The sequence below is a fragment of the Oncorhynchus mykiss genome, chromosome 21 (genome assembly GCF_013265735.2).
Source record: "Oncorhynchus mykiss isolate Arlee chromosome 21, USDA_OmykA_1.1, whole genome shotgun sequence".
NCBI lineage: Eukaryota > Metazoa > Chordata > Actinopteri > Salmoniformes > Salmonidae > Oncorhynchus > Oncorhynchus mykiss.
The window spans coordinates 47,778,196-47,804,449 of record NC_048585.1 but is presented as its reverse complement, the minus strand read 5'-3'; the positions used below and the strand labels follow the sequence as shown (position 1 = coordinate 47,804,449).

Here is a 26,254-nt window from a genome sequence, read left to right as displayed (position 1 = left end):
TTTGATCAATTTTAGAGTTAGGCTGTAACACAAGAAAATGTGGAAAAAGTCAAGGGGGGTGAATACTTTCTGAAGGCACTGTATATCTACGGTTGTTCTTTGGGTCCCAGATATTGATAGTTATCTCCATATCGGATTAGAATGTAGGGGCATGGATATGGCTTTGTACTCATCAAGGTGTTGGGTAGAGAGAGGGAGATAGAGGGAGAATGCATGGAAGTGTGTGTGTGAGTTGGTGTGTGTAATAACACTTGACACTTAGATATCATAAGACCACTTATAAGAGACATCTTTCTTCCCTACAAGGGCGCAAACAGAGGACAAAGAGTGGACGAGAGAAGAAGTGACACTTACTTTCGGCGTTGGCGAGGAGGAGGAGAAGACCCAGGACGAGCAGCACGGGTCTGGCTATGTGCATCATGGGACAGCTTGGCACCAGCATGCTTTGGCAGCCTCAGTGGTCTGATTTCTCAGATGCAGGATATTCACAGCCTGTGGGGGGAGGGGAGAGAGAGAGAGAGAGAGAGAGATGAAATAAAGCGGTTTGGCTTCATGTACTTTATCTATCTAGTGCAGATTTGTGACATACCCACACAGACTCAGTAGGTTTTGACAGCTAAAGAGGAGAGAGGGTAATATGCTCGCAGGCTATATTCTGGCACTTCAGAACATACATTAGTGCTCGCACATACACACACACGCACGTACACGGATGGAAGGACACACATGCTCTAATCAAATATACTGTGTGTAATAAGAATATTTCTGAACTATTCACATACATTCAACATGCTAGTAGCAGAATGCTAACCTGTTTAGCCTACTATGGGTGACTAACTCAAACTGTCCCCAGAGAACCATACAGTTAGCCATTCAACTCACGGACATTTGGGTAATTTAGCACACTCTTATCCAGAGCAACTTACAGTAGTGTTAGGAACGAATTCATCACACTTGTTCTCATGCTCAACCAACTGAGCCACACGAGACACAGCACCTAACCTCTGCTCTCATTCTTTAGTGAGTTTATGGTGAGACGGTTAAGAGAAGCCAGTAATAGATTGGTGGATTTCTCTCCAGACAAGTGCTATCCACTGACTATGGAGTGATAAATTGCCACTATTGCTCTTAGTACCCTTAAAACCATTCAGCTCATATTTATGCCCCGTCTTACACCACTTAGCCAAAGCTTTAATAGCTTCAAGTGTCTCCAAATAGATTAGGACCAACAAAAAAAAGAGTGCAACACATCTATACATTTTGATGGAGTAAGCTACAGTAGCATTAGTACATGCTAGCAACACCTCCTTTATCAAGAGCTGCTTGGAGTACACATAAAATCTATGACAGAGTACACTCTTAGAAAAAAAGGTGCTATCTTGAATCTAAAAGGATTCTAGAGCTGTCGCCATAAGAGAACCCATTTTGGTTCCAGGTAAAAACCCTTTTGGTGCCAGGTGAAACTCTTTTGGGTTCCATGTAGAACCTTTTGTGGTAAGGGTTTTACATGGAACCCGAAAGAGTTCCACCTGGCACCAAAAGGGTTTTTACCTGGAACCAAAATGGGTTCTTTAAAGGGTTCTCTTATTGGGAGTTCTACCTGGAGTTCTACCAAAAGAGTTCTACATGGAACAAAAAAGTGTTATCCTAGGGGGACAGCTGAATAACCCTTTTGGAACACTTTTTTCTAAACGTGTAGGCTAGGCTCTGCTCGTGCTTGCGCTCATGTTTGCCACCCCTTCCTTTATCAAGAGCCACTATGTGGATGGGGAAAATCGATGTGACAAAGCATGATAGCATTAGCAAGTAACCCACTCGATTCCACATCATCCATTCGCTAAAGCCAGGTCTTGATCCCTGGTGACCAATATGTTGTGGTTTCTGAGATGTAAAACACTTTTCCAGGCATTGTAAAGACCTGATAATCGATGTAGATCTGAGCCTAAAATGGTTATCTGGAATGCACCCAAACTGACTAGGTTAACTTGTCGTAGGTAAACTAAAACTGGGAGTCGTCAGATGGACACGTCATTTGACCTCTGACCTCTTTTACAGTTTGACATTTAGCGGGTTAGCACCGAAGGCTAGTTGACGGATAGCATCAACCATTTGCACATTAGCCACACCACAGGCCTAGATATGGCACTGTTCACCCACACAAAAGCATTACAGGAATCACATAATCCCTTTACGTATGGGGCTTGTTCACCCGGCTATTTATCTGATGATTTATAAACAAATAAAACATCTAGAAAACCCAAAGCTCAATCAGTGGGGTAGACGATGACAAAGTACCTCATTTCCCTGCTACCCATCTCCCCGTCCTTTCTCTCCCCCTGCGGGAGAACTTTTATTCCTTTGACTGTAAATGGCAGAAGAGACAGGGAGATAGTGCACCTGTCACATTCGATTTGTATCATGGGGAGATAGACAGGACTACCTGTCTCAGAGCGCTGTGAGGCCGGTGGCGTCCGAGGTACGCGTGGCAAACTGAATCAATTTGAGGCAATCTCAACCAACACACACACACACACACACACACACACACATACAATGGCTCACGTGCACACACACACACATACGAGCACACACAAACAGATTTTCCGCATGACTAGAGTATTTATAGTGTATTTCATTCCATTACACTGTGTAAGGACAGGGTTATCACTGAAAGTCTAATCCATAGTAAGCAACGGCATTACACAAAGCTCTTCTATTCAAGGTCACTGACGTCTTCTCTTACTTTTGCCTTGCATGCATGTGCAGTAGCCATCCTTCCAAAGTCGGGGTTGATAGCCTTTGAGTTAATTAATGTCGTGTGAACTTCCACAATGACATAACATTAGGAGTCCTCACTATACACAGTACTCAGCAGCTCTCCCTTGCTCCCTCCACCGCCCTCCACATGCTGATACAGAGAAACAAAGCCATCTGCATGTTTCGTAAGCACCAACCATGGGAGAGGAAGGCTGTGCCATCCATGTGAACACAAGCACCCCTAATGTGAACAAAGTAGCTGACAAAATTGGACAATGGCTACTCTGATGTCATATGTGGACTTTTGTTCCAGCATTAAGGTCTTGTCACAGAATGCAGTCAAAGGGAGTAGGCAGGGTAGGCAAGGTGCACTTAGTCACCCTCTGAACAGCATGTCTGTAGCGAGAATGGTGCAGCGTGTTGGCAGTGTGTATGATAGTACCTGCATGCATGTGTGTATGTGGGTACGTTCATGTGTGGGTGTGTTTCCTACAGGGCTGAGCTCTAACCAACAACTACAGCAGCATCGCTGGCGTTACCCAACGCACACTGCTACCTCAGATATTACCTCTGACCTTCGACACAAAAGCTTTTGTTCCCTAATATGGCCGCTGTGTTACACGTGTCAGTTCAATTTCACACATACAGAGATGCTGATGCTTCGCTCAAACATTTATTGCTGGGAAAAAAAAGGAAGAGAAAAAATATTGTCCTTTCTTTCCAAGCCTCTCAGCGGTATTATTGTTACTATTCAGTGGTTTTCCATTCAAAGTGCCGAGTTGTGATAGGATCATGCATTATTAAACAAAAGGCCGACAACATGCACAATGTTAATTAGAAAAAGGGGAAGATATTGCCAGGCAGTGTCGGAGGAAAGAAAGAAAGAGAGAGAGAGAGGGTTGGTGAGTTATCGTTTGTTCTCCCCTGATTCTTATCACTCCCTGAGAGGTTGATAGAGGAGGGAAACAATGAAGAGAGAGAATCTCTATAGAAAGGATAGCCTGTTTTGTGTCTTCTACTATTGCATGTGGGAGTTCTATGTTTCAAACAGGGACTAACAATTTAGATTCCGAGCTTTTTGATACTGCTGTGTGAACTACCAAACAGTGTTTGATTGAATAAACTTTTGCTCATTGTTGTTCAAATGTCTTGAGATGGGTGTTGATTGTCAAACATAAGCTAACAGGAATCCCTTGTCATCTATTTCAATGTAAGTAACCATCATGCTGGGGTGGTCATGACCCTGAAGGCATGCTGTTATAGTATCTAATACCATCTGTGATGGGACATTCTTTGTTAGCGTGCTATCATAGCCTGCTAGTATATCCACAATATAACACAAATTGATGGGAACCAAATGCTAACATCAGAATCTTATGGATGCAACTGTTTTTAATAAGTTTGGTCTGGGATAAAAAAAAATTACAAATAAACAATACCCATAACCAACCTTCATAACAAACTCATCTTTCGTGCGCCTTGCCTCAGTTTTGCTTCAAATAAGTCCATTGGGTTTCAAGAGGGCTCTTTATGTTTGTGAATAACATGCAATGCCTTGCCCATCTTATAAAATGGATTGCATGGAAACTGTTGTTGTTCTCCCCAAAAAATGCCCACAAAAATAGCAGGCACGACTATTAAGTCAACCCCTTCCTTAATTGTGTCCACACACGCTAAGACATAACTGCCACAAGGAATTGGTGCACGACAAATACAGTTTTTGCCTTTCATGAACTGTTCCCTTTCCTTGTTTGGTCGGGGGTAAACAATACAGTTATTACATAGTCCAAAATCATAAATAAAACATGGCAGGTTCCTTAAACTTTTTACTCCAACAACGTAAGGCTATATCTCAGTTGTTTTGAACAGTATCTTCCAGATGCCACACAAGAGGTAAGAGTCAAGAGCTCAAGGACTCTATCCGGCTTAATTAAGGCAGAACCGCTGTACCGTGAAAGAACGCTCGCCCACCGATTTCAACCGCAAGGTCAAATGGCATCTCTACAGACGGCATAGGGCATCGGGTACCCATCCCTCACCCTCCACGTCTACCCGTCTCAACCATGGTTCCACAGTGGAGAAATATTACATTAATAGAGTTCAAAGAAGTTTGCATGAAGCGGCATTTACACCCACTCAAGATTCCCTCAGGGTTATTGCTATGTGTCACATGATTGGAGTTATAGAATGTATCCCGTTTGAACGCTCAACAGAGGCATAAGTCCCCCTAGCAACCGTCCGCCCCCCCTGTCAAAAAGGGTGCGGGCTAAGTCAGAGTGGCAGCCCATGAGCTCGGGATGCTGGCTGCACCTATTACGCATGACACATGCAGTAGTCTTTTATCTTACCTCTTTCCGCTCATCTCTCTCTCTCTCTCTCTCTCTCTCTCTCTCTCTCTCTCTCTCTCTCTCTCTCTCTCTCTCTCTCTCTCTCTTTCTCTCTCTCAAAAAACCTCCTTCCTTCCATCTTCTTCCATGACCTGCTTCAATTTTCTCTTCCCCTCTCTTTCACAATTATTCTTCTGCCCTTCTCTCTCTCTTTTCTCTCTCTCTCACTCGCTCATACCTCCTGTCACCATCCTTTTCTCTCTTTCCTTCCCTCCATACATCTCTCTCTCACAAAGGGGCGGATTGATTTAAGACTAGCGTCAGGACCGTTTCTCACGCATCGCCACCAGATCAGTAGGCATGTGCAATAACATTCCTCAAGCTAAGCTAAGCTATGCCCTCCAGTGCAGCATCCACATGAAAGCTTCTGACACCGGCAGCTTAAAGAAGTTTATTTGTGGGACTTCTTTACTTTTCCCCAACCTCCTCCCGACCTCAGTCAAACAAGCCTCTGACGGTCACATGTAATGTTTTCAGAGATGCTCGTCCCACCCGAGTTCCTCTGTTGTCTCCCTGTTTATTAGAACATTGCCGGTGCCTGTTTATGTCATTCTCTCTATCATCCCACCCTTTGTTGTTATGAGTGACGGGTTCTGATGACATTTCTTGCGCCAGTAATTGGGTTTAAAAGCACCTGCTGTGGCTGGAACAAGGAAGTGACAGTATCTTGTCCCCAGGTGTGGGTACAGGAAATGCCAAAGCCATTTCACCTCTGCAGTCTCGCTTTTGTTCAGGAGTTTGAACTTTGAGAAGCCTCAAGGGAGATTTGCTTGTTTACCTAATCACCAAAGGTCAATGATAATTAGGTGCATATATCTTTTTAAGGGTTGCTTTGTTACTGTCAAGTTGCTATCTGTGACTAGATCTTAGCAGGACGAGTTTAACTGAATTCAACAGTTTTAACAAGCTGGTGTTTCATAGCTGCATGAAAAACTAACAATGGAACAGAGGGCAAGTACATATATTTTCAGTTTACTATAGTGATACTATGTGAATTCAGCCCACCTACCATGTCCTTATCCAAAAAGTTATCTCATCAATATTAGACCTACCATATCCTTGTCCAAATAGCTATCTCATCAATACTAGACCTACCGTGTCCTTGTCCAAATAGTTATCATCAATACTAGGCCAACCATGTCCTGGTCCAAATAGTTATCTCATCAATTTGCCAAGAGCATACAATTACTTCTGAAGCTAAGCAGGGTTGGTTCTGGTCAGTCTCTGGATGGGAGACCAGATTCTGCTGGAAGTGGTGTTGGAGGGCCAGTAGGAGATACCCTTTCCTCTGGTCTCAGAAAAATATCCCAATGCCCCAGGGCTGTGATTGGGGACAATACCCTCCGTAGGGTGCTGTCTTTTGGATGGGATGTTAAATGGGTGTCCTGACTCTCTGTAGTCAATAAAGATCCCATGTTAACCCTGGGGTCCTGGCTAAATTCCCAATCTGGCCTTCATGGCCACCTAATCATCCCCAGCTTCCAATTGATTCATTCATCCCCCCTACTATTCCCCAAGTCGTTGCTGTAAATGAGAATGTGTTCTCAGTCAACTTACATGGTAAAAAAAAAACTAGACCTACCTTGTCCAAATAGGTATCTTATCAACACTAGACCAACCATATCCTTGTCCAAATAGTTATCTCATCAATACTAGACCAACCATATCATTGTCCAAATAGTTATCTCATCAATACTAGACCTACCATGTCCTTGTCCAAATAATTATCATCAATACTAGACCTACCATGTCCTTGTCCAAATAGTTCTCATCAATACTAGACCTACCATGTCCTTGTCCAAATAGCAATCTCACCAAACTAGCTAGCACTGTCTCCCTCTCACACTTCCTCTATATTTTAACCTGTCCCTCTTTTCTTCTCTTATTTCTCTCACTTTCTTTCTCTCTCTTACCCACATGATATCTCCACTACCTCTTTTTACCCTTTCCTCTCCCTCTCTCCCCCGCCGCCCTCTACTCCTCTATCTCAGTCTTAGAGCAGCTGTTCAGATGGATGGTCCCCCAGTACACGACCCTGACCAACAGACTGGTGAGTGATTATCCCAGTGCCCTGTTGGGCTGCTCCGCTGCACACTGGCATACAGAGTCAAACACACACACACACACACACACACACACACACACGTAAAGTCACACATCACACACACGCACACCCATGCGAGAACACACACAAAGAGGCCATGTGCACGTGGAAACACACGCACGTGCAGACACACACACGTACACACACACAAGGTTACACAAAACTGGTAATCTTCAGGGACACAAGGGTGGTGAATAGCATCATCACAACACACAACTGTCTGTTTTTCAATTGACCTTGATGACATTGGCCAACACATGGTTAAATCAATCCCATAGAACACTTTAATGCCTTTTCAATGGGACAATGATAAAAGCATGGCATACATAAGCTCTTGCGAGCCAATTGTCAATAGCTTGCGACTTCCCTTCTGCAATCTATTGAAATCTTTATTTTCCTCTTCGTAGGGTTCCCCCATGCACTCAAGGGGCCGTGTGTTTGTTTGCTGTTGTGGTGAGGCCGATTTGGAAGTGCATAGTGTTTTGTGCTCGCGTTGCCGCCGTCGATTGAAGGACTCTTCTGTATGAGCGCCGTGTTTCACAGGGAAAGAAACTCATTACCGTACAAATGTGCAGCATCTCAAGAACCCATTGTGTGTGTTTGTGTGTCTGTGTGAGAGAGAGGGAGAGAGAGAGAGAGAGAGAGAGAGAGAGAGAGAGAGAGAGAGAGAGAGAGAGAGAGAGAGAGAGAGAAAACGGTAGACTTAACAGCCGCCAACCTGAAATCGCCAGGATTATATTTATGCCGCATGAACAGGGGAGGGCCAAATCATGTTACATATTATGAACCAGAAAACAGGGGAGATGGAGAGAGAGGGAGAAATATAAAGAGGTGGCTGAGGAGGAGAGGACGGATCAGGCAGAGAGAGTGAGGTGGGAAAAGAAAGAAAGAAAGAAAGAAAGAAAGAGAGAGAGAGAGAGACAGAGAGACAGAGAGAGGGAGGGAGGAGGAGGAGAACAGAACAAGGGTGGAGAGGGGATGATAGAACTGGGCACACTATAGCAGTCTGGACGGTTGCTTCCCAGAGTGGTGTAGACGTTCCTTGGTCTCGTGTGTCACGTAAGTCAGTAGCATTGTTCCAGGGAGTCAGTGTGCTACGCACATACCGGTCGAGGCACTAGCTCTGATCCATGGCGTTATGTTATTGTTTGTGCAGCTAGCTAGTACACGCTAGCTAGTACTCATCAACTGACTTGCCTAGTAAAATAAATTATTTTTTAAATACACACCAGCTAGGCTAGCTAACCGGTACACTCTAACTAGCTAGTACCTAGACACTAGCTACAATACTAGCTCTAATACACACTAGCTAACTACCTAGCACACACTAGCTAGTAGCTACACTACATGTCCAAAAGTATGTGGACAACCCTTCAAATTAGTGGATTCGGCTATTTCAGCCCACCTGTTGCGGACAGGTCTATAAAATTGAGCACACAGCCACGCAATCCCCAAAGACAAACATTGGCAGTAGAATGGCCGGTTCTGAAGAGCTCAGTGACTTTCAGCATGGCACCGTCATAGGATGCCACCTTTCCAACAAGTCAGTTTGTCAAATTTCTGCCCTGCTAGAGCTGCGCGGTCAACTGTAAGTGCTGTTATTGGGAAGTGGAAACGACTAGGAGCAACAACGGCTCAGCCGCAAAGTGGTAGGCAACGCTAACTCACAAAATGGGGCCGCAGAGTGCTGAAGTGCGTAAAAATCGCCTGTCCTCGGTTGCAACACTCACTACCGAGTTCCAAACTGCATATGGAAGCAACGTCCGCACAAGAACTGTTCGTCGGGAGCTTCATGAAATGGGTTTCCATGGCCAAGCAGCCGCAGAAGCGAGGTCAATACAGAAAAATGGTTTGTCGAGATCAGTGAGGAAGAACTTGACTAACCTGCACAGAGCCCTGACCTTAACCCCATCAAATACCTTTGGGATGAACTGGAACGCCGACAGCAAGCCAGGCCTAATCGCGCAACATCAGTGCCTGACCTCACTAATGCTCGTGGCTGAATGGAAGCAAGTCCCCCAGCAATGTTCCAACATCTAGCAAAAAGCCTTCCCAGAAGAGTGGAGGCTGTTATAGCACAAAAGGGGAGGAACAACACCATATTAATGCCCATGATTTTTGAATGAAATGCTTGACGAGCATCTCATACTTTTGGTCATGTAGTGTATCTTATAATCCTGAATGTAATTGGTGGCGGTAATGCACCATGCTCTCAGGCACAATTTTGACATCCTGTCTGAGCTTGTATGTCTCACAACATCTGTGGCGTGAGAAGCGATCTGCTTCAGCCAGACCCGATTGGACAAATGAGCCATGGTCGGAGTATGAGAACGTGATCCTCTGTTCACACACAGCGCCTCTGCACCATACACTCCTGGCATCTTGACATCTACCCCACCACCCAGCCACGGTCTGTGGGAGGATGAATAATATCACTTCCGAGAGAGGAGAGAGGAAAGAGAAGAGAGGAGAAGGGAGAAAGTGGGAAAGAAAGGGGTGGGGTAAAGAGAGAATATAGAGGGAGAGAGGATAGAGAGGGAGATGGAGAGTGAAAGGAAGGGATAGAGAGAGAGCGAGGGAGGGAGGGAGGGAGCCAGGGAGGGATAAAGAATGGAGAGAGAGAGACACACAGAGAGCGAGAGGGAGGAGAGAAAGGGAGGAAGGCCTAGAGGTAGAGAGACCATTCCCACCCCCTGCCCTTGCACTCATGCAGTTTTATGGAAAACCCAGAAGCCATGAGAGTGGGTGTGCTTCTCTGAATAGACAAAACAGCATTCCTCTGTGACTAGCGTGGCATTCTGGCAGAAACCAACAGAGCCCGCTCTTACAGAAAAACCACTGCAATTACATACTTCATAAACTAGACCCTAATGCACAATGCCGTTTTCATAGCTTCACAACAATCACTCCTTATCTCCCATACAACCAGTTCACTCTGAATATCAAGGTATTTTGCCACAGTGACATCTTTGCAGCTTTCGTACCAAGCAGGCTTGTTTTAGAAACGCACTAGTTAAGCAAACACAGATCATGTAAAAAAAATGTTTTTAAAAGACCGCTTAAGGCGTACACACTACGCTCAAAGGGCAATGTTGTAATTCAAATGCCTAGAAGCTCTCATTCTCTAAATGCTAATTTGCCGTGATGTACCCTGAGCTAAATGTAATGGTACATTATATGTGCGTGACCTATTGCACTGTGGTACGGAGGGTGTATCCGTCCACCCATTCCACTCCATTAGCTTAGCACAAATGTGTTCCATAATATACCGGTAGTGGCATGGTTAATATTTCTACCTCCCATAAGTACACGCGATAGGTTATCTCATCTTGATGTTGTACCGGCAGCACTTGGCCTGATTAAATGCCGTGTGTGTTTTGCACATTCTTTACCAATAAGGTTGTTTCATGCCCAACTCCCAAGAGACTAGAAACAAATGGTTATTGGTCTATGAAAAACAGCACAAGTCTGCAACTGACACAATAGCCAGGACGCATTAGCAAAACACGAGCTTATCAGAGCCTGTTATGTGAAAATACAGCGCTGCCAAAATGGCTGCTGACTGGACATCAAATGTTATCCCAGATATTGGACGACTTTGCTGAATAAGCAGCAAAGCAATGAAGCAGTGTTGCTCTTTTCGCTCGCTTACCTTCAGGATAATAGGGTTGAAACCTGTTTCAATATTTTGCTGGACCCATTTGTTTAGAAACATAGGCTTTGATATGCGTTTTCCAGAGTAATTTCACTGAAAACACAATATTTCTGTATGATTTTGGACCTCATTTGGACAAACGTTAGCTACAGTTCCCACAGACCGTGGGAACAAAATGTGCTTCCTAACTTACGGGCCTAGCACTACAAACATTAAGATTGAACACCGGCAGGAGAGAACCATTTTTAACAGGGCAAAAACAATTAATTTGTGTTGACATGACATTATTACAATTAACCCGTCCTCCTATAGCTCCTCCCACCAGCCGCCACTGTAATGTACATATCTACACTTTAAATCATTTTAGATGTGGCTGTACCCATGCCAGTTGAGTGTTTGCTTTTGAAACAAGATAAGCACAACCAATCTTCATCTTGTGAGTCATATTTGCAAAACCAGCACATTTGAAAGGAACGTTTGATAAGTGCCTCTTCCAACACAGGCATTTCTCCATTTACCAAGGGAACGCTGGCTGTTTGCTTATTTTCTTCTCACTTGAACATAGATTGTGAGGTAGCAGTGTATATTCAATATGCTAATGTAAACATTTGATTAACTTCCTCAAAAGACCTACAACCAGAGAAATTATGCCAATTTTCTCACAGGCGCATATTTTTTTACCCAGTCCTATAAACTGTACAAACCCTCTCTCTGACACTTGAACACTCAGACACACACACACACACACACACACACACACACACACACACACACACACACACACACACACATACATACACACACACACACACACACACACACTCAGACACACACACACACACACACTCAGACACACACTCAGACACACACACACACACACACACACACACACACACACACACACACACACACACACACACACACACACACACACACACACAGACAGGTCTGATAGTTCATCATCCCAACTGCCATAGCCTCCTTTCCAAGAGTTTAGGTTTCCATTAACTGACTGTCTACGCCTTATCATTATAATGGCTCCCTGTGCCAAAGAGAGCATCTGAGGCTCCCATTGGTGGAACCCAGCCCCACTCTACCTGCCCATGTGGTATCTGAATTGAGATCGGACCCAGGAGCAGGGGATTAACTACTACATTATTGCATATTGAAAGTCTCAATTAGGATCTTTAAATAAGAGTCGCTGCCAGTGAGATTCTGCCACTGACGTACTACAGGGAAAAGGTGTGTGTGTGTGTGTGTGTGTGTATGTGTGTGTGTGTGTGTGTGTGTGTGTGTGTGTGTGTAGCCACTGATTTGCAGAGGCTGCCTTGTTTCATTGTGACAATAGGCCTGAAGCGTTTGTTTACAGTACATTGCCGTCGTTCAGCAGATGCTATTTTTCAGGGCAACTAACAAGGTCAACCATGTACAGTGCAGTAGGCCTCCAATATTGAGAGAGTCCATTGCTGTAGTAGGGACCCACGAGGGCTGTAATTACCGCTTCACGTATGACCTTTTCTGTGATGGACTGTTATGTTCATGGAGGTAACTACTGTGTGATGTGTCTGTTTAATCATCTATTATCATCCACATGCGAAGTTCACTTATGACAAAACAAACATTCCAACAAGGTTGCTCCACAATTCACGACTTTGCACACAAACTGTTGTTTTAGTTGGCAGAACTCGCTTGATTCTTGTCAGACTACGAGCAAACACTGACGTTAATGAGCTATACATTCTCTGGTTTAATATTGCAGCCCAGCGTTGTGACGTCTGGCCTTTTAACTTCTCCTTTTGTTTCATGTGAGGGGAGGCATTGTTGTGTTTGACGTGCCTCCGCGATCAACCCCTGCTATTTAGTCGGTGGAAATGAGCCGAGAAAAGGTGCACTTCTGCTAATGCCATGCAAATTCTGCTCTTCTTGTGTGATGGAAATGCTGCTTCTTTCCCCTTCTTTCCCCAGTCTGCAATACAGTTAGACATAGACAGCATAGACAGCATACTGCGTGGAGTGTTAGTCAAACTGTACGTTGGAAGCTAGGCGCAGTCCAAACATTTTCCCTCTGCCGTTGAAACCGCATATGCACATAATTTCACAGCATCCCTGACAACACCTTCAAACCCTGGCAAAAGACAGCTAGCAAGCTAATGATGCTAACATTTTCAGACTTCGAAGTGTCAGCCACAGCCATTTGCAGAGCCGCAATCAAAACAAATCTGTCAAAAAAGTGAGGGAGGCACTACAGGCAATGCATTTTGTTATTTTCAGTACCAGTCAAAAGTTTTGGGCGCACCTACTCATTCAAGGGTTTTTCTTTATTTTGACTATTTTCTACAATCTAGACTAACAGTGAAGACATCAAAACTATGAAATAACACACATCGAACCATGTAGTAACTAAAAAAGTGCTAAACAAATCAAAATGTACTTTAGATTTTAGATTCTTCAAAGTAGCCACCCTTTGCCTTGATGACAGCTTTGCACATTCTTGGCATCCAAAATGTTAAAGGTGGAATTCATTTTTCAGGATCCTCCCTCAGTCCACACCAGTAAAACGGTAAGATTCTCAAACATAAAGAACACCCAAAGCAGAAGTTAATTGCTAACGATCAGTCTACCATGTTTTTGTCATCCATCTTCACACTCTTCTTTCAAAGGAACTACAAACAACAGTTGATACCAACTGGCAGTTAAGACGGTGGATACGGGTAGACCTAAAACTTGTACACATGCAGAGACCTCTGTGAGAATGCCTGGGTAAGGAGAGGGACAGTGAGAGAATGCTTGATCCCCTGATCTTCCCCTGTAGCAGAGTATCATTGGGGGAGAATAAACAGTCTGCAGTTTGCTGATTTTCGTCTTTCTCTCTCTATTCTTTATCTCACTCTGGGATTGTCAGAAAAGGGAGATCTCAGGAGGACATTGGGGGCATTGGCCAGTCGCTGGCAGTTAGCCTGCGTGTGATTGAGGTGTCACTAAATGGCTTGCGGCAGCATTGGGAAAGCTAACTGGAGGCTATCGAAATGGATTGGGACCGCTAGCAGCTGGTAACTGCTACTACGGCTAAACTGTCCCTCCTCCAGGGGAAGAATAAACATTCAAAGACGGGGACTGGTGTTAAGAAGATGCCAAGGTGCTCAGGGGCAAAGTGGCACTGACTTCACAAGTCTTGGATGATGTCCTTGCACCCTATTGGTCACGACAAAGAAGAATCTATTAGGTTTTTAGTGAGGAGGAGGTCGAGAAACAAACAAAAGCAAACAACCAAGTCTTCTGTGCAGTGTGTGCTCCTTTGAGAACTTCACAGTTGAGATGTGAAAATTGGGAACAGAACCTAATATAGCGCAGGGTGTATTTGGAGCCGTGAGGACTTGATAGTTACATAGCCAAGCACAAACTCAACAAGCCTTTGCCCTTTAAGGTTTCGAAATGTGGTTTGTGTTGACGAAAAAGCAGTTCAAAAATGAAGTCAGCAGCCATAACAGTTCAACAAATCAGATATCCCTCTTGGGTATATTTGACCTTCTGAGTCAGTCAAATATGTTCCGAACTGAACACAAAAGCATCAGAAAATGCCTTCTTTTGTCAAAGTACCATTCTTTTCACCTGCAAGCAGTCTAATCAGACATCTGACCTTAAAATATCAGAAACGAAGCATCCCGATGGCGCCTGTGACTCAACCGATAACCGTACAGCGACAATGTGTCTGGAACATTCACCTCTGCCTCATTTCTCCTATTAGCTCTCCCTTCTTCACACAAGGTGTTTGAAGTTCATCTCCTCACCTCAAAGGTGGTGCTCTTGACACACGGCGATGGATACCTGACTGGCGCAGTCAAAACATTTAGTCTGTTTGTTTCGGGGGGAGCCGGCCTTATTCTAATCTCTCGCTTCAAACTTCGTCGGCTAACTTTTTCAACTTTGTTGTCCTTACAGTGGGCTTGGCAAGGGGACAAAAAGCTTCAAAGGGTTGAAATGTATTCAAGCACATAAATGGCAGATTGGCAAAGAGTACACAAGAAAGCAGGCTGCATAATCTCTGAGCGGGGGAAGAACAGACCTCGTTGCGAGAGTGTGTGTGTGTGAGCATGTGTGTGTGTATGCTCTCTTCCAGCATTCAATCTCAAGTGCTTGCTACTGATGTGATTGCTGATTAGAACATAAGCCCCTCCAATCCATTGCTTTGAATGCTTGACTAAGACAGAGATTGTTCTGTAATGGCCATGCCATAAGACTGTGGGCTTTACCTAGTAACTGCCTGTAATTGGCCAGAGGCTTTGACATTTACTTTTGTGTGTAACAGGCAATTACCAGGATAGGATTGTTATTCTTTATTCATTCATTTCGGCAAATTTCTCTCTCTTTGCACTGCACAACCCCTTTATCCATGACCAATCCCTCCAATTATTTTACACACACACACACACACACACACACACACACACACACACATACACACACACACACACACACACACACACACACACACACACACACACACACACACACACACACACACAGCCCAATGCATACACACTAACATATTAATATAGAGACACATACACACGCAAGCACAAAACAAGGGCCATTCAACCACCTAGATAAACACACACGCACACAAGCACAGACACAAACACACACAGCCAACCGCTTTGTCATGCCTCTCCTACTACATTAATGAATTACTAGGGAAAAGTGGGTATAACCTGAATAATCAATGCTGTGGAACAGTATCAGAATCAGACTGTGTGTCGGGTCAGAGGGGGGAGGGAGGGAGGGGGAGAGAGCGAGAGAGAGAGAAAGAGAGAGAGAGAGAGCGAGCGAGAGAGAGAGAGAGAGAGAGAGAGAGAGTGTGTGAAGAGAGAGAGGGGGAGTGAAAGAAAGAGATGGAGAGAGAGAGAAAGAAGGGGAGAGAGACACAGAAGCACAGATGGCCAAAAAAACATGTAAATTTGTCCACAGTATCATATGCACCATTAGTATGCCGGCCAAGTAATCAGTGATTGCGTGTGCGTGCACGCTGATGTTGATGCTGCAACAGAACATTTCTCTGATGTCATTTTGAGTTGATAACCTAACAATCATTTTTCTCTATCTGTAATCATTAAATGCCATCACAACCAAAGGCTCCTCTCTGATTGCACATTTTCAAAGCAGTGAAAATACTGTTAATTCAATTCAACCCATGTCCTTTTTTGGCAATCGTCAAATTGCAATCACAATCATATACATTACAACTGGCAAGCTGTCATACCATTTTGAATGTCAAGTGAAATCCATAACATAATGATATATCCATAATATACATCAACTGCATGTTTCTGTTAGATTTCGTCCTATAGCGAACACCCTTCATTCCTGAACTGTGCACTCATTCCCTAATCCCTACACACTTAAAAGCATTGAATTTAGGCATGGTTAAATTTTCATATACTGTACAGTACCAGTCATTTCCTTTCAAATTGATGGATTCTTTAGTTTATTTGTATCCTGCGTAGTGAATGATTACTGTGAGTATTAATGGAGTCATGAAACTGTGTGTATGCTAGTTTTTAAAGGTTGACCTAATCAGTTAAGAGGAAATTGCCTCGGATCAGAGAGCAGGGTCAGGTCCAGAAGATGGACGAGGTGTGATTCTGACTTCTGGCTAAACAAAGAGAGGAGCATGGACATTCCACAGAGGAAAGGAGGGAAACTCATTGGGGTCATAAAATGTATAGCTGGGGAGGTGACGACCGAAGGGAGGGAAGAGAATAAGACGTGTTGTGAGCTTTCTAAATGTACGCACTCAGCTGACGGCATCCTTGGTATTAAACACTTGAAATTTCTCTTGAGCTTTTGGTCTCTGCAATAGCAATAGCAGTTTGCTTTTTAACAAAATGCATGAAGGGAAGCGAACAAGTGTACAATTCAGGATAAAGGAGAGACTATCGGTACATAGCTCTGACTCACGGGAACCCTAAGCCATAAAGATCCTCCAGTCCTCCTCAGACTCTTCAGAGACTGGGTGTCTAACCCTGTGTGACTGCCAAACCTCGGTGTACTAAAGCCAATCTGACTACGGCCAGAGGCATGATCAAGCCCAATCTCACCCTTTTGGACTCTCTATCGCTCATCTACACTGGGGACATCCATCTTGATTTCTGCTGAGTGCCAAAAAGAGACAAAGGGAGGGAGAAGGGGGATAGAGGGAGACGGGTACCCAGATAAGCATGAGGAGAGGAGAGGATCAGAGGAGAGGATCTTCTGAGCTTGGCCCCAGAGTGAGAGTGAGAAGAACATCGTCTTTATTTAATTAAAGGGAGGGGAGATAGCGCTGTTAGATGAACGCAGGCACACACACACACACACACACACAACCCTCTCCCCCTCCCCCATACACACACTCGCAGGCGCCAGGACCGAGCACCATAACAGCCCAATGAAATATATTCCGATTAGGAAGGTGTCACATTACTCCTCGGCCCGGATGATAAATACGAGGTTAGCGCCGCCATTAATCTTCTAGACATCCACTGCTGGATGGGGTGACACTGTAATATAATGCAAGCAGCTCATATCACTGGGAGGTCAATATAGTCTGGTCTGAGGGGTTCAAAAGGGCTGAGGAGTTAGGTTTTCGTGTCATTGCTGAAAAGAGACTAACATGCTGTTCAGTGGGATTATATCTTGTTTCTGTGCAGGATTGTGTGAGAGTATGTTTGAGCAAGTGGGGGTGTATTTATGGGAATATTGTGTATGTGTGGGAGAGATTTCCTCCCCTCACAAGACAGACTTTCTCCCTCTTCTATCCCCCTCCCCCCCCCTTCACTCTTCAATCATCTCTGTCTAATCCTCCCATCTCTGTCTACCTACTCAATCCTCTCTCTCTCTCTGTCTACCTCCTCAAGCCACTTTCTCTCTCTCTTCCTCCTCAATCCGGTTTCTCTCTCTCTACCTCCTCAATCCGTTTTTTCTCTATCTACCTCCTCAAGCCGCTCTCTCTCTAACTCCTCAATCCGCTCTCTCTCTCTACCTCCTCAATCCTCTCTCTCTCTACCTCCTCAACCCCTCTCTCTCTCTACCTCCTCAATCCGCTCTCTCTCTACCTCCTCAATCCGGTCTCTCTCTCTACCTCCTCAACCCGCTCTCTCTCTCTACCTCCTCAATCATCTCTCTCTCTCTCTCTCTCTACCTCTTCAATCCTCTCTCTCTCTCTCTCTCTCTCTCTCTCTCTCTCTCTACCGCCTCAATCCTTTCTCTCTCTCTCTCTCTACCTCCTCAATCCTCTCTCTCGCTCTCTCTCTACCTCCTCAAGCCTCTCTCTCTCTCTACCTCCTCAACCCTCTCTCTCTCTCTACCTCTTCAACCCTCTCTCTCTCTCTCTCTCTCTCTCTCTCTCTCTCTACCTCCTCAACACTCTCTCTCTCTCTCTCTCTACCTCCTCAACCCTCTCTCTCTCTCTACCTCCTCAAACCTCTCTCTCTCTCTACCTCCTCACTCCTCTCTCTCTCTCTACCTCCTCAATCCGCTCTCTCTCTCTCTACCTCCGCAACCCTCTCTCTCTCTCTCTCTCTCTCTCTCTCTCTACCTCCTCAAGTCTCTCTCTCTCTCTCTACCTCCTCAATCCTTTCTCTCTCTCTCTACCTCCTCACTCCGCTCTCTCTCTCTCTCATGGAGGGTTTACCGACACATTAGCCTGTGAATGACAGCCCTTAAGTGACATTGTCTTGATAATGAGTACCATCCATAAAACATTAGGACTGGTGAGCATCACACTCCGCTATACACACACTATACACCAGACACAAGTAGACTCAAGGAGGGGAATAGGGGGGAGGGAGTGTGTGTGTGTGTGTGTGTGTGTGTAGTAGCATGTCTGTTCAGTAAACAATGCCAGATTCCCCAGGGGGAGCCCGGACAGACAGTTCACAGACAGTGGTGGCAATCCTTCCAATACAAACACCAGCATAGTGAAAGGTTAGAGGTGAAGAGCTGAGAAAATTAAGTGGGATAAATAGGTGAAGAGGCCGCAGTGTTGTGTATATTTCGGCGCCACCCACGCTCGCCCGGTTACGTGTTTGATGGAGTGTGGCTGTGTGTCTTTGAGAGCGCGGCCCACTTTTCCCTGGATAAGACCCGATCGCTTGCTAGAGGTTACTCCCACGCTTTCCAGATTGCAGGAGGCACTCAGGAGAAGGATGAGGTACTTGTCCAAATCAGGGAAAGTGTTACTTTTAGTGCTCAGGCGAGTCATGGCTATGAATCTCAAAGCAAACATTCTGTTCATGGTGTTTGCTTGAATAGAGAAAAGAAGAGTCTAGAAAATATTCAGTCACACAGGTCAGTATTGAACTACATCGTCGGATTAGATTATATCAACCAGCATGCATTTCACTTCTATCTGCAATGTGAGATCAGATCTACGCAAAAAAAATGATTGGCCACGTGCACTGTTAGAGCAAATGCATTGGGTATAAGGCAACTAAAATAAAGACCTACCTTGATTCTGGGAAAACTCAAAAAGGATTATTCCTTTAGGTCAAATGGGCATAATATATTTATCATTCATCATAATATCAGCAAAAAACAACTAACTCTTTCGACAACAAAAGCAGTTTAATAATGGGGGAAAAAAATCTAAAATAGACACATTAATTAATTAAACTGTGGTATTAGAGCTGTCGATCTATTAGGAAAAAAGACAACTACACATTCCGAACGGTGCCCAGTGAAATGGAGTGGCTATAAACTGGAAAAAAATGTAGCTGGAACAGACCGCAAGAGTGAACTCAAATTGCAAGGTCAATACGTGGATGATTTTTCTTTCTCCCTGTGTGGATGGATAGTTCGAGTTTTATGTGGTGCATCGACGGTGTTGCAGGGTAATGGATTCTAATGCCTAGGCTTTAGCTCAGAGGGCGAACAGTATTGTCACACAAACCCAGTCAGTCGGTTGCAAGATGGCGCCGACAGAGATGGTCGCCTCGTTTCAGGTCCTTAGGAAACTATACAGTAATTTGTTTTTTTATGTATTATTTCTTACATTGTTAGCCCAGAAAATCACAAGTGTTTTTACATACAGCCGGGAAGAACTATTGGATATAAAAGCGATGTCAACTTACCATCATTACGACCAGGAATACAACTTTCCCGAAGCGGATCCTTTGTTCGGACCTCCACCCTGGACCTGCGATCTTATACTCTATGTAAACTGGAAACCATATATCCTGAGGCTGCATTTATTGTAGCTGGGGATTTTAACAAAGCTAACCTAAGAACCATACTTAAATTCTATCAGCATATCGAACGCGCGACAAGAGCTGGTAGCTTTCTGGATCATTGCTACTCGAACTTCCGCGACGCATACAAAGCCCTCCCCCGCCCTGCCTTCGGCAAATCTGACCGAGACTCCATTTTGTTGCTCCAAGCCTATAGTCAAAAACTAAAACAGGAAACGCCCGTGCTCAGGTCTGTATGCCACACTTCAAGATTGCTTCAATCACGTGGACTGGGATATGTTCCGGATAGCCTCAAACAATAACATGTTGTTTTTATTTAGCCCCTTTTTATCCCCAATTTCATGGTATCCAATTGGAAATAGTGGCAGTCTTGTCTCATGGCTGCAACTCCCATACGGACTCAGGAGAGGCGAAGGTCGAAAGCCATGCGTCCTCCGAAACACAACCCAACCTAGCCGCACTGCTTCTTGACAACTTGCCATCTTGCAAGTTTATTAGCAAGTGCATCAAAGCTGTTGTACCCTCTGTGACCATTAAAACCTTCCCTCACTTGAAACCATGGATTGATGGCAGCATTCGCACGAAACTGAAAGTGCGAACCACCGCTTTTAATCATGGCAAGTCGAGCGGAAACACAACCAACTACAAACAGTGCAGCTATTCCCTCCGCAAGGCAATCAAACAAGCAAAGTGTCAGTATAGAGAGAAACTAGAGTCGCAATTTAACTTCTTCGATATAGGGGGCGCTCTTTTAATTTTTGGATAAAAAAACGTTCCCGTTTTAAACAAGATATTTTGTCACTAAAAGATGCTCGACTATGCTTATAATTGACAGCTTTGGAAAGAAAACACTGCAAAGATATTGTCTGTGAGTGCCACAGAACTAATGCTACAGGCGAAACCAAGATGAAATTTCATACAGGAAGTGCCCCAGATTTTGAATGCGCTGTGTTCCAATGTCTCCTTATATGGCTGTGAATACGCCAGGAATGAGAATACACTTTCTGTCGTTTCCCCAAGGTGTCTGCAGCATTGTGACGTATTTGTAGGCATATCATTGGAAGATTGACCATAAGAGACTACATTTACCAGGTGCCCGCTTGGTGTCTTCCGTCGAAATTACTGCGTAATCTCCAGCTGCGTGCATTTTTCCATTTGGTTCAGAGGAGAAACCAAACTGCCACGAATGATTTATCATCGAATAGATATGTGAAAAACACCTTGAGGATTGATTCTAAACAACGTTTGCCTTGTTTCTGTCGATATTATGGAGCTAATTTGGAAAAAGGTTTGGCGTTGTAATGACTGAATTTTCGGGTTTTTTTCTTAGCCAAACGTGATGAACAAAACGGAGCGATTTCTCCTACACAAATAATCTTTTTGGAAAAACTGAACATTTGCTATCTAACTGAGAGTCTCCTCATTGAAAACATCCGAAGTTCTTCAAAGGTAAATTATTTTATTTGAATGCTTTTCTTGTTTTTGTGAAAATGTTGCCTGCTGAATGCTAGGCTTAATGCTATGCTAGCTATCAATACTCTTACACAAATGCTTGTGTAGTTATGGTTGAAAAGCATATTTTGAAAATCTGAGATGACAGTGTTGTTAGCAAAAGGCTAAGCTTGTGAGCCAATATATTTATTTCATTTCATTTGCGATTTTCATGAATAGTTACGTTGCGTTATGGTAATGAGCTTGAGGCTATAATTACGCTCCCGGATACGGGATTGCTCGACAAAACAGGTTAACGGCTCAAACACGAGACGTATGTGACAGTCAATGTGACAGTCAATCAAGGATTACAAAAAGAAAACCAGCCCCGTCGCAGACACCGACGTCTTGCTCCCAGATAAATTACACAACTTATTTGATCACTTTGAGGACAATACAGTGCCACTGACATGGCCCGCTACCAAAGCCTGTGGGCTCTACTTCTCCTTGGACAATGTGGGTAAAACATTTAAACGTGTTAACCCTCGCAAGGCTGCCGGCCCAGACCGCATCCCTAGCCGTGTCCTCAGAGCATGTGCAGACCAGCTGTCTGGTGAGTCTACAGACATATTCAACCAAACTCTATCCCAGTCTGTTGTCCCCACATGCTTCAAGACAGCCACCATTGTTCTTGTTCCCACGAAAGCTAAGTAAACTAAACTAAATGACTAAATAAATGACTAAATATTGCCCCATTGCACTCACTTCTGTCATCATCGATGGGATAGTAGTGGAGAAGGTGGAAAGTTTTAAGTTCCTCGGCGTACACATCAAGGACAAACTGAAATGGTCCACCCACACAGACTGCATGGTGAAGAAGGCGCAACAGCTCCTCTTCAACCTCAGGAGGCTGAAGACATTTGGCTTGTCACCTAAAACACTCACAAACTTTAACAGATGCACAATCGAGAGCATCCTGTCAGGCTGTATCACCGCCTGGTACGGCAACTGCACCGCCCTCAACCGCAAGGCTCTCCAGAGGGTAGTGTGGTCTGCATAACGTGTCACCGGGGGCAAACTACCTGCCCTCCAGGACACCTACAGCACCCGATGTCACAGGAAGGCCAAAAAGATCATCAAGGACAACAACCACCCGAGCCACTGCCTGTTCACCCCGCTATCATCCAGAAGGCGAGGTCAGTACAGGTGCATCACATCTGGGACCGAGAGGCTGAAAAACAGCTTCTATCTCAAGGCCATCAGACTGTTAAACAGCCATCACTAACATAGAGAGGCTGCTGCCAACATACAGAGTCACATCTCTGGCCACTTAAATAAACAGACTTAATAAAGGTATCACTAGTCACTTTAAATAATGCCACTTTAATAATGTTTACATATGCTACATTACTCATCTCATTTGTATATACTGTATTCTACACCATCTACTGCATCTTGCCTATGCCGCACGCCATCGCTCATCCATATATTTATATGTACATGTTCTTATTCATCCCTTTACATGTGTGTGTATTTCCGTGAATAAGGTCGTTTTTGTGAATTTGTTAGATTACTTGTTGGATTTTACTGCATAGTCGGAACTAGAGGCACAAGCATTTCGCTACACTCGCATTAACATCTGCTAACCATGTGTATGTGAGCAATAACATTTGATTTGATTTGAGTCACATGTACAGCGTATGGGAGACTTGAGACGCGCCAGTATAAACAGTATAAAAGGGTATCGTAAACAATATACAGTCTTCATATGGGGCCTAATCCGCACTGATAGTTAGAGTGGAAACTCCCCCACTGAGAATGGATCCCCAGTAAAATACACACACACACCTATACACAAACAATCCTACCACACACACACACAAACTCCACTCGCATACTCAAATTACACAATTTATTGAATTCCTCAGCGCTGTGCTCCATAAAACCCAGACGAGTGGACTCGGGGCACTTTCACGGTGCCTCAATACCGAAATAAACTTGTTTTACTGCGGCAAACAAAGTGATGTGACCTGGAAAGGTTGTATTTTCTACTGGATAATGACTGGGTTTTAGAGGCCCAGTCTCAGTGTGCCCACAAATTACTCGTCTGGGGCTGAGTGTTCAGTGTAGGTCTCCCTGGCTCGTCCTAATTAAGCCCATACTAGTGGTACATGTTTATTAGTGGGCAGGTTAGTGTGTAGCGAAAATGCCTAATCTAGCTGCCTAGCTAGCTAGCGACTTACCTACCACATTCTGCCTCTCCCTTCCCAACAAACACACAACCACTCAGCGTTGGCTCCAAATTGTGAGCCTAAAATGTGCCATTGCTGTTCTGTTCTGTCCTTGGTGGAATGGGGTTAGTTCAGGTTTGATGATACTGGGTTGATGGTATGTCCTATCACATTCTGCCTTTTGTTTGGCTGTGTTCTAGAGACATCTCTTTCTGTTCTCTTCTGGGTACATTAGGGTTAGGTTTGATTTAATCCTATTCGTTCCATCTGGAATATACTACCCTTTCGATGACTCTTGCAACAATAGGTACATAGTCACGCAGTTGTTTGTATGAATGCTTTATGAATGCTCTATGAATGCTCTATGAAACTCAGATACATATAGAAGACAGAGGAAACTATTGAATAAGACTTCCTTGACAGGGTTTTCTTCAATGGCCCAAATCTGTACAAACAAACCATGAAGACAAAATCACCTTCCACATTTAAACTTTAGAGGGGCTTTACATTTCACTCGTAGGATTTGGTGAACTGTAATGCCTCACAGTACAAGGGGAAGAAGATATCATTGGAGAAATATCCTTTGACTTTCACTTTTTATGTGCTTTCCTAATCCAGAGTGCAGAACCAGTTAACTTAATAACTGCGACGCCCATTCTCATAAATATGCAAATATACAATACAGACATTCTCAGTATTTTTAGTGGAGAAAAGGGCATTATGGGTAGAAAGCAGAGACTTGGCTAAAAAAGCCACAATCTCACACAATATAAATATCTCATGTGGGCCAACTTGATATTGTGTGTTAGGGGGCATCGCTATGTTGAAGCCGGTCCAGAAAAGCGGCATGCTCGCCTGTAATAGTGAATTAAATCATCCAAAATGGGAGTACTCGCTCTGTGCTTGCCCTTGTCAATTGCGCTTCTTGGAGTGGTTTGATTTCCATTGGTGACAAAGCTCGGAACTTATCCCTGCCTCCATTTTTCTGTTTTGAAAATGGCAAATGGGCACAGTAGAGGTTTGGTTATACTGCCTGGGAATACTGCTTAATGCCAGGGTCTAAAGTAATACACACTGCTTGCTAGCACCTTATCCCACCACACATTCCAGTGGTGTACAGTGGGAAACTTTACAGCCTCACCAAGGGGGAAAACGGCACCAGAGCTTGCGATGGGCATGGCATCAGCATTGCAGCAACAAAGACTCCTTTGAGGAGGTGTTTCTGGAAGAAGTCTCAAGTGCAACTGATAGATGTCTGTCTAGCAGAGTTGTGGACTCGAGTCACATGACATGGACTCAAGTTGATAGAAAATCAAATAACTTGAGACTTGACTTGGACTTGGAGCCTCAAAACTCGGGACAAGAGTTTGACTTGAAATTGTGGGGCCAGGTTTTGTAATGTTTTTTCACTCATTTTGTGGCACAGAGTCTATGATTAGGCCTACTCCACACGCAGCCAGAGACAGTAGCCGCAGTACCGCCCTTGTGATGACACTCTGATTGGACCAGCAAACTGTCCATCAACACAGGTCGGGTGAGATAGCCAACAGATTGCTGATTTGCTGTACAGCTATAGGATTGGGTGCAGCAAAAACATCAAATTGTAGGAAGAGAGTATTGCCATAACAAATAAATATGCAGCTCCAAAAATTGTTTGGTGATTAAGAATATGAACTGTTAACTTTGCAAGCTCACCAGCAATGGGGCAACAATTACTAGCATAGGCCTACTGGTCTTATGTAACAATTGTTTGAAATTGTTAATTTACTTCTGAAGCTTTTTTGTTGTTAAAATGTATTCAAATGAATTCAAATGAATAAGCTGTGTGTGGGTATTCTCTGACAGCCGAGCTGAGACGATGTCTGTGTACTAACAGCTGGGAAATATGTGCCCCCTACTGCCCTTGCACCTCTCTCTGTCGCTGTCTCTCCGTCTCCCTCTCTCTCTCCCTCTGTCTCCCTCTACCCTACCAGGTAAAAAAGAAGCAAACCTTGACTCGGAACAGCTGGGATCCTGTCGCCAAGCGTCTGTTGGACTGAAGTGGAATAGTACAACATATGAGAATAGCACAGGGAAAGAGAGGGATAGGGGGGCAGAGAGAGAGGGAAATAGGCATAGAGAGAGGTAGAGAGAAAGGTAGGGAAAGACAGGGAAGAGAGAGGGGTGGAGAGAGGTGAGGGAGGGGGAAGAGAGGTATCAAAAGTGGAGAGAGAGAGAGAGCACAGACACACTAATACACAGCGACATGCCAGAGGAAGGGAGCTCAGTGTCTGTCCTGTTCCTGTCTTTTCATGGACTAAAGAGCTAATCAATATCACTGAGAAGAAGTCTTTCAACCGGCTCGGTGGACTTTCTATACAGGTAAAAGTGCTGGAGATGGACCCCATTCTCATACTGAGGCATCGGACTTGTAAACACATGACGGTGTACACTCACCTTGAGGGTACATACATAGACGGCTTTAA

At 44.3% G+C, this 26,254-nt stretch overlaps 1 protein-coding gene across 41 annotated transcripts in view; it reads right to left on the bottom strand.

Moving 5' to 3' along the window:
- The window catches only part of LOC110500605 (receptor-type tyrosine-protein phosphatase delta), a 589,354-nt gene that overhangs the window by 153,568 nt on the left and 409,532 nt on the right, over window positions 1-26,254 (bottom strand). For all 41 annotated transcript variants that reach the window (XM_036958029.1, XM_036958028.1, XM_036958035.1 and 38 more), the window contains one exon: window positions 355-492. In XM_036958029.1, coding sequence (XP_036813924.1) covers window positions 355-442 — 88 coding nt within the window. In that variant the 5' untranslated portion in view covers window positions 443-492. The remainder of the gene's footprint in view (window positions 1-354; window positions 493-26,254) is intronic.